The following is a 9,733-nucleotide window of genomic DNA, read 5'->3' on the forward strand; positions in this document are numbered from 1 at the left end:
GCTAAACTCCCCGCAAAGCAGCCACGACCCAGCCCTGCGAGGAGCTCTGCGGCTCCTGTCATGACCTTGGGCACGTCAACCAGCCCAAAAAGTCACCTGAGCAACAGAAAATACTGATAACTTCTGGTTTTCATATTATTTTTCAATTCCAACAGCAAGCCAGCCCCAGAACTGCTGAATGAGTACTCTCGCAAAGTGGATTTCCTAAAGGGACTTTTAGAAGCTGAAAAATTGGTAAGATCTACTAATTCAGCTTGACAAGTCTTAAGCGTTCGGTGCTTATTCCCTCATTCTTACATTTGCCTTTATGTCTCTGAGTAATACTTGTTAAAATCTTATCAGGCAGTCCTTGTAAAGACATGAATAGATGTATTCCCTGTTTGTATTTAGTTAAAAGGGGGTGTTGTACAAAATCTGAAATTTCTTTTCTCCTTTTCAAAAGCAAAGTAATCTTGCTTACATCCTTCTTCCTCCTTGGATGTTCTGTACAGGGGCTCGCTGCATCCTTGCACCCAACCCGGGTGGGCTCACGCAGCAGAAGGTGATATTTATGACTTTTCATTGCTTTTTCCTGCTCGCAGTCATCTTCAACTGAAAAGGCTCTGGCAAATCAGTTCTTGGCCCCTGGTCGTACCCCTACAACAACCAAAGAGAGAACCCCAGCTACTAAAACAGTTCACCTGCAGACGAAGGCTCGTTGCACAGGCAAGATGAGGAGTGAGCTGCTTGGTACAGTATGTTTTGGTGCTGCTGTTTCTTTACCACTACTTTATAGGTTGACTGTTGTTGCACTCAGCTGCCTTTGGTGCCTGTGCCTCAGGTGTGCCCCAGGCTCGGGGCACGGGGAGTCACCTTTTCCTGGTTTGGATAGTCTAAATACTGGGCACAGGCTGGAGGACTGTCTTTTATCACTAACCCTTTGTAATCGCCTGTTTTGTTTCTCTTTCTGCCTCTCAGGACCCTCTGGCTATCGATGGTAAGTTAAATCTGTTGTTTTCTGTTAACTTTAGTTCACCTGAGTCTTACAAGGAGAGGAAGAGGAAGGTCAGGTATTGGAGATTGGCCAAAGGGGCTCACTTGTCAAGATAGCAGATTTTAAAAATAAACGAAAACAAAAATGCTAACAGCTGAAAGCCTAAGTGCTATTATCAGTATGGTAGCAGAGACTTGCAGGAACCTATTTCTCTAGAATTTGTACAGAAACAGGCATTTTAATTGTAGAATTAGCAAGGACAATTTATCTTTTATCGTTATTCCTGTTCTCTTCTGCTCTGAGCCCATCACGTGATTTCAGGCCCTTAGAGTAGGCGTTGTTCAATTCCTCTTAAATATCCAGCAAAAAAAAAGTAGGGAACTGGTGGGAATTAATTTGCAGTTTCCATAGCTACTGCTACAGTGGCTGGAGCTCGGCCAGTCTAACGTGTCCTGAAAAAGAACACCAAGACACACGGGCTTAAACCGTGCCCTCAGGGATATGACTCATCTTGTTTTTTTCTCTCAACCACACTTTTGATGTTAGGTGTTGTCTCCTTTTCCCTGTGGAAAGCAGGTAGCAGTTTGAAATCCATATTCCCTGAGGTAGAGGGCCAAGTAGGATTTGGACATCTGAAAACTCCCTTTCAGAAAACTTGTTTCTTCAGGCTGTGATTGCATGAGAGTTTGTAACATCCTAAAACACAAATTTAGCTGCTTTTTTTTTTTTCCAGATTCTGAGGAGTTAAACATAAGGAAGAGGAGGTAAGTTAAAATTTCTCATTCTTGGGAACTACTTTCTCAGTGACCTTTGAATCTATTTGATGCTTCTGTTCGGGTGAAGTGCCCGCTGGTAGAAAATGAAATACGACTTCAGCTGACTTAACTGTCTCACTGGAGTTGCTGAGTCTGGGGAGACCTTGGGAGACTGACCCACAGCAAAGTACAAATACCAGATTTTTTTTCCCCGCTATGCTCTTGCAGAGGTCTTGCATCAGATGAAAAGCAGTCAGCGGTCGAGCTGGATGCTGTGTTACAGCACCACCAGGATATGCAGGAGAAGTTAGCTGAAGAAATGCTGAGTTTGGCTCGCAGTCTCAAAAACAACACTCTGGCTGCGCAGAATGTGATAAAGCAAGATAACCAGGTAGAGCATGTTAAAGTGCTAAACGCTCAATTTTGCAACCCAAAAGGTTAAAGTACTGCTGTGTTAAATACTACACGTATAAATTGATTCCAGACGGGGTTAGAGTGGGGAGACTTGCAGGCAATACCTCTCTGCCTGTGTAGACCCTTTTCTCTGTGGGCAGAAATAGGGCTCAGAACTTTCAACTCTGAGTTTGAAGCCGTGTGTTCTTTTTCCTCCCCAGACGCTGTCGCATTCTCTCCGTATGGCAGACCAGAACTTCGAGAAGCTCAAGGATGAATCTGACCGCCTTGAACAGCATGCAAAGAAATCAGTCAACTGGCTATTATGGATAATGTTAATTGTAGTTTGTTTTATATTTATCAGCATGATTCTCTTTATCAGAATTTTCCCAAAACTAAAATGAGACTTTTTTCTGGGTGTTTTTTTTGTTTGTTTGTTTTTTCAAAGCTGCTGTGCGATGACTTGTCAGCAATCAATCTCTTTGCCACCTTTCACATCCTTAAAGAGAGGCTGTCCAAGGCCTACCCTTGCATCTCTCTTGTGCAGTGGCTGGGTTCAGTGAAGGGTTTCCTGGGCAAAGCTTTCCACTCTTGGATACTTCATTACTTTTTTTACTTAGTGAATGTTGTTGCCTCTTGAGGGGAGATGAAGGCAGCAGTCTAAGCTGAGCTGCTAACAAGTTCCTTAGTGGACAGATCCCACGGTCCTGGTTTTAATATGGTTCTAGCAAATGTTATGACTCCTAAAAGACGTTTACTCAGTGCAAATGTAGGTAACAGTCAAAGTCTTACCGTTTTTCCTGTCTTTACAGCGTTACTGTACTGAGCTAAGACCTCGCTGCCAGCAGGATATTTAAGTACAAAGTTCCATATACATGCACAGCTGTAGGGTGTAGGAAGCGAACGCTGCTATCGAGTTGCTTGCCTGGCTTAGATTCAGAGTGTCAACAGGTAAAATTATTCTCGGGCTCACCTTCTTCCCAGATGGGTATTTGGGACTTTGGAATTTTGCAATCTTCTTCAGTTTAGACTTAGAAAAGGGCTGAAATTGCTTGCTCTTGCAATGTTTGCTTCCCTTTTTGTATGTGCAAATGTTCTCACTTACTCATTGTCTGTTCTGTTGATGCTGTTGCATGAAAAAACCGCCGTGACCCTGGCACGGCAGAACTGTACACACAGTCCTCTACGGTAATACAGACCTCACCTGTACAAACATTTTTTCATTGTAAGATGAGGGCAAAGGAAGCTGGTGTCAAGACAGAAATAAAATCTTTTTAAATTAAGCCTTTACCTTTTGAGAAAAGTTATTGTGGTCAAAGAGTGTTCCTGTCAGACTTGCATCCTTAAGAACAGAATACGATAAAGCAGAGGTGAAAAACTAGAATATTTTTGAAATGCTGCTACTGCGACATTGGAAGAAGCATTTTAAAGCTTATGATAAGCTAAAAGCAGTTCTGCATCAGTGCTGACGCTTCTGGGGTCTCCCAGTGGAAGGTGGAGGTGTTCAGGCATTCAGGGACACGCCAAGGGGCAACGGATGAGCCCAAGTGTCCTTTTGCCGTTTCTGCTGCCGATGGCACCACTAGATGGGGTGTTCGGGGTGAGGAAGGTGGGGGAAGAGCTGTTTGTCCCAGCAACCGAGGTCTTTTTGAAAATCCGACTGCTGCTTTGAACGCGTCCCAAAGTAGCTCTATTTCGGAATTGTTGTTTGTTCTGTACAAACCCAGCTGTGTTAACGTTTTTCTATGTAATGTATCTAAAGTATTTTTGTTCGTTTAACAGGATGTGTGCAGTTCAGTGTGCCGTTCACTTCTGGACTATCAAATGAGGGATTATACTATGAAGCACAGCTTTTCCTTCTCGCTACTCACCTGCGTGATATTCTTTCTCTTCACACCAACTTGTTACTTACCTTGAACTTTATAGAAATTCAGCTGTAGCAATCAACTTGTGGACATTTCCACTTGTCCCAGAAGTTTTTCTTCAGCTGTAAGGTTTGACATTTCACTGTGCTTCGTAGTGAATGTGGTGTCAATGAATTATTTTTTAATTCTAATTGTTTATTACTTTCCCTTCAGGCATTTCAGTGCTGAGCTCTTCTCTTAGAGCAGAGGTTGAATGTAGCACTGGAATGTTTATTGGGATGATACAACATTAATACTTCATCATCTATATGATGAACATTTTCCCCTTTATTACTTGGGGTTGGAGGTTTTTTTCCAGCTTGCAAAAGACTTGGTGCATCGTTGCAGACAAGTCTAAAGCTAAATTTTGCTATCAGCCATGTTGGCTATAGCTTCTTGGCACTTGAAAATTAGAAGTTCAGTTGGAAAGACCTGAAAGGTCTTTACCCCCAGGTAAATATCCACCCCTCCAAGTCGACAGCAGTTCCTTTACAATAAAGCCTGCTAGGAAATGAGTTCAGGAACACCTGCTATTTCACTTTTGACCGTTGACATTTCGTGGGTGTTTGTTATTTTGAACTGCCAGAACTGAGATGGACTCCTGTAACTACTAACACCTTTTGTGCTATCTCGTGTGACCGTTGAGCACAGTGCCTCCAGCCCTGCACCGAGCTTCTGGTTACCTCTGACCTGGTGGAAGAATGTTACCTTCTGCCCTGGCAAACCAAACGGATTAATTGCCTCAGTGGCCAGCAATCTCCCTGCACACAACGGTTGTTTTGTCAACTGGCAGTTGGAGCCTTTGCTTTTCTTGAGTTCATTTAGTAATTACAGTCATTGAAAACCACTTTGAAGAAGGGTCCCAGTAGTATTTTGAATAAACGGTCACTCAAGGCTTTGTGATATTTCAGAGAAGGAGTGACGGTTCTTAGTTGTGACTAACGTAGGGGGAGTGGTTGCATGATCTACTTCAGCCCTCAGCTCCATTTCATGGCATGGGGCTCTGCGCTTCTCTCTGCAGAATAATGTTATATATATAGAAATAGCTTTCTGTGAGACTTGCAAACATGGTGAAGTGAATATTGCTTAATTTTCCCTAAAGCTTGGGAAATCCAGATGGAGGGATGTTTATCAGGCATAGGGCCGGGCCTTGGTTGGCTTCTTGGCAGACTACCTACTTTCAGACAGCAAGCTAAAAAAAAATAAATCTTTTGGAGACGGGTCACGTCAGGCCAGGGAACGCACCGTTTCAGAGCCTGGCAACAGCAGTAACTGTGGGTCAGTCTAGGCTTTTCTGGCAAACTTCCTTGGTGACAAAGACTCCGTGTATTATAATACTTTAAGTGTTGTCTTCAGTCGCAGCTGGATTTGATGTTTTGGAAGGATAGTTTACAGTAGGTAGGCTGTCAGTAAGGCTGCATGAATGCCGTGTTTGATGGCTCCTGTGGCTGGGTAAGCCCGGCTTGTTTTGGGCGTATGTTCCCCAGGTTTTACTTTGTGAGGCTTCCGTGTATCAGTGAGCACCGTTCCAAAACTGGCAGCTCTTCTGCCAAAAGGGTGTAGCTTGTAAAAGGGTGAAAAAGATGGAGTGGACAGAGCAGGGTTCTGCTCCTGACTGTCCATCGTGTGATACTGGGCAAGTCACCTCGATTCTCGTGTAAACCTGACACGAAACCTCAGAATCCAAGTCTTAATTAATAGTTACAAGCATGAAGAAAATTTAACCATGATAATGTAGGAGCAGAAAGCAATAATCGAATTTCTTGATTTCCAGCTGGTGCCGTTGTAGGGTCGTAGAGCCCAGCCCAGGGCTGGCTGGTAGCTCTTGTCCTGATCTGCCACGTTGCTGAGGCTCGGTGAGCGCTCGCCCTGTGTTCCCACTGAACGGGAGTGACATTAAAACCCGACTTAGCTAAATCAATACCACCTGTCACATGACGCTGCCGTGACATTTCTGGCATGAGTGCTACCTCCTAATAGGAGATGGAAGTGGGAAGCAGCAGCAGTTAGTGAATAAGGGATCAGATACGCTTGATTTGTAACATTTACAAAGAAAGGGCGTGTCTCCTAGCTACAGAACAAACTGGTTATCAAAACGGGAACTAGAAGTTCTGTGTCCGTAATGCAGAACGTGAGATAAAGCAGCCTGGAGCCTACAGTTACAGTTTGATGGTGCCTCCGAGTTTGACTCTGGATCAGCAAAATGTGCATTAATGTAAAGAAATTATTAAAAAGAAAAAAGAGACCAAGGTGGGGGCGTTTAGGGGTGGTGAGCTGTAGATCAGAACTGGTGTAGCCAGTTGGCGGCCTGGAGGACGGCGTGCCCACGCTACGTGTTCGAGAGCGACGCTGCCGCAGACGCTACCTCGCAGGTGGCTGCTGATGGCCTGGCATCCCTGCAGGAGGTTGCGCAAATGAGACGTGGCGCTGGCTTAGGTGTACTGTGAGAAACCGTAGGAAAGAACGGTGGGTGAGAGGGCTGGAGGGGCCCAAAGGCCAGATCTAGATGTGTCACACTGCTCCACAGCCGAGCCCCGCTTGCACAGGTTGGGAACGCTGACTGTCGTGTGGTTCTTGTAGCCATGAAGAAAAAAAATCTAGGTTCTTTTGAGTCAAAAAAGTTGGATGCTGAATTAGAACATGAATGTTCTGACGAGGAATGGAAAGGAAGTCAAGCGCTGCATCTGCCTCTGTGACATCTGAAAATCAAACTGAACAAAACCAGAAACTGGACAAAAAAAGATAAAACGAGGCGGCGCTGCAGTGGGCCGTGGAGAGCTGCGATTTCCTTCGCCTCCTTCATCTCCAGTTTCTTTGAACTGCATGTGGCAGAGAGATGCCCTCTGCCATTGTCACCTTGGCTAAAAGTTGTATTTGCAAATGTAACAATAGAATTCTCCAGAAGGATCTGACAGTGTTTCCTGTTTCAACAGTAAAAAACCTGGGACATCTGTCCGAAGCACGTAAAGTGACCGGATCTTCATCCTCTGAGCTTTCTCCGGTCGAGAAGAGAGCAGTCACTTATCGGATTTGGTGTGGACGGAAGGAAGGGTAAGAAAGGAACTTGGTTGATCCGTGACGTGAAATATTTTCTAATAAGAGATTTGGCAAATGGTTCTGTGTGACTCCAGACAGGATGAGATAAATTTTCCAGGATCAGCTATCCTGTATTCTCGACTTTAGGTTTAGTCACCGAGAAGTTCATTCTGTAACCTTTACAGCAACATCCTGCCAACGATGCAGAGACTTCGCTATTGTTGGCTTCGACAGCAACTCTTCCGCATCTTCAAAGGACAGGAGGCTGAATAACGTGCACAGTGCGTGGTGAGAAACCTGTGACCGGGGAAGCGTGTTTGATGGATCAATAGAAATGACCCTGTGCAACGGGGTCACTATTCACCCAGGCAGTTGCAACCTGTTGTTAAGAAAAGGCCGTTTTCGAACCGTGGGTGAGGCAGAAAGTGGGAATTCTCTCAGCTCGGCCTTCTGGCTGGCTCCGTGGCTTTGGCTCACGGAACTGGTTTTCAGCTGTTTTGTGCTTAAACCAGAATTACTACCAACATACCTTCTTGGAACTACTCAGGCTCCTTTTCAGACAGCTCTTTTGGGGGATTTCAGAAGAAACGAGGCTTTTGCTGGGGCCTGTACATTTTTTGCATTATCTTGTGATGCGCTGCTCTCATACCATGTACCACTTTTACTGTGTATTATCTCAGCTGAAATGCCAAAGACGATAAAACCCGAAGTGTGTTTTCATGAAAACACCACAGTGGGGGGCCACCATTTGGGTACCAGCTCTGAAAGTACAATAAAAATTTCTCTCGTACTGATTTTTCTAAATAGTTTCAAAAGGAAAAGATCCCTGCCTTCTAAATGCACAGAGGATTCTCTAGACACATTTGTAAATTTTTATAAATTTTGTTCTATGATGAATGGTATGCACTGTTCAGGTGTGTAATTATAGATAATTTTCTGGATCGAGGAGAAAAAACGTTAAAGGCTAGAAAACAGAATATTATTTCAGAGTTCCACACCCATTTTCATTGCCCTCCCTGGCAGTTGATACTTAGGAGATTTATTTAAGTAAGGAATGGACCAAAAAAAATCCAGCAAAAAATGTGTTTCTGGGGTCTAATAGGTAGAGGCACAGAAATTTGCAATAGAGGGTATTTATCTTCTTAGGAGAATTCAGAAATAAACCCCAGCAGTTTATAAGTGTCACAGTTCATAGTAGATACTTATCAATGCCTAGTTATAAATTATTTTAACTAAACGGGGAAACATCGGAGAAGGGGGAAGAGAGAAATGCAAATGTTGAAGAAAGGAGCCATATTTAATATATCAAACTAGTGATTTTTAGTAGTTCTTTGAGTCAGAAATTAGAGAAGAGCCTGCAGTGCAGCTATTAGGCGGAAAAAAAAAGAAGAGTAAACAGGTGCTGGCGTAGTTCTGTAGCGCCCACATTGCTACTGGTGGTTTATCTGATTGCAAACCTAATGTACCGTAGCATGATGAATATGTAGCAGTGACTGTATAGGAAAGATGCTGGAAAGATTGCACCCTGATGTTCCTAATCAGTAATTAGAAACTAAAAATAGTATTTTATGGAAAGATAATAAATCTGTGGCCTTTAATCCTCCTGTGCCAATCTGTAAGCTGATATCATTATTACATGAAAGGCAACGAGAACCTAAGTGAGTAAGCAAAAGGAGGTTGCTATTACAGTCACATTATAAATTCCACATAGTCCAGGCTGTCTGGATGGTGTTTGGCGCTGTTTTATGCAAAGTCTGTAGTCATAAAGCAGGTTAATTTGCAAGCAGAGAGCACAGAGTTTTGTTGTTTCCATTCCTCAGCTGCCCTTACTTCCTGAAAGCATCCTGCAGCGAGTTGGCTTCCGAGTCTGTTCTGCACTTGAGAGCTCCAGGCAGGAGCGTACCTGTGAGACAACGGCCACGAGAGCACAAACGAGGGGGGAACTGGATCCTGCGATGGCAGCTCTGACGCACCAACAGCCTGAATCAACAGCGAATGAGCTCCCAGGCACTCGTCTGGGCTACGTCTGGGCTATGGTGATGACAGAGAAAGCATCCCCGCTTAAGCAGGGCCTTTCATCTGAACATTTAAATAGTTGGTAAATGCTAAGATGTAGGATTTAGTCGAATCAGGCCATCGGCCTCGCCCCATCCGAGTGGGAAACCTCAAAGAACGCCAAAGAGCGAACCATACGAAAATAGACGTGATTTCATAGACCAGTCCTCCTCCCGTTCACAACTCTCCAATATCCCTGTGACAACTGCAGCAATTCTTTAAATGGAAAAGGGACACAAAGTATTTAAAACAGTGCAAACTCGCCCAAGGCAAGTCAGGGTCTAGAAAAAGGGGCCGCTGGGGAGTGACCTGTGGGTAAGCCCCGGCCTATCGAGCAAGAAATGGAAAAGTGACATTTGTTGTTAAGCTGAAGGCTGTGGGGGAAAGATTTGAAAGGAGAATGTCTAGCCATCCTGTACTTTTGAATTAAAAAAAGCTTTATTCCAGCAATTTATAACTCGGTATCTTGCAGGAAAGGCTGAAAGCAAGAGCCAGATAAAATTACTGCAAGTTGCCAGGAGACGCACTGGGTGGCTTCGCGCGGCCACACGGCACAGGTGATTAAAAAAGGGGAAAAAGGCATCAGCTGCTGGTTCCTGCCGGAGGACGGCAGCCAG

The 9,733-nt window shown here is 44.3% G+C and overlaps 1 protein-coding gene across 1 annotated transcript; it reads left to right on the plus strand.

Annotated features, from left to right (window-relative positions):
- Positions 1 to 155: 155 nt before the first annotated feature.
- USE1 (unconventional SNARE in the ER 1 homolog (S. cerevisiae)) lies at positions 156 to 2,531 on the plus strand (the record flags this gene model as incomplete). Its single annotated transcript, XM_009878272.1, has 6 exons — positions 156 to 234; positions 582 to 734; positions 958 to 976; positions 1,707 to 1,737; positions 1,957 to 2,119; positions 2,343 to 2,531. Coding segments are annotated over 6 exons (628 nt in total), but the record flags the coding sequence as incomplete, so codon positions are not given.
- Positions 2,532 to 9,733: the final 7,202 nt, after the last annotated feature.

Source organism: Apaloderma vittatum, unplaced genomic scaffold (genome assembly GCF_000703405.1).
Source record: "Apaloderma vittatum isolate BGI_N311 unplaced genomic scaffold, ASM70340v1 scaffold42921, whole genome shotgun sequence".
Taxonomy (NCBI): Eukaryota; Metazoa; Chordata; class Aves; order Trogoniformes; family Trogonidae; genus Apaloderma; species Apaloderma vittatum.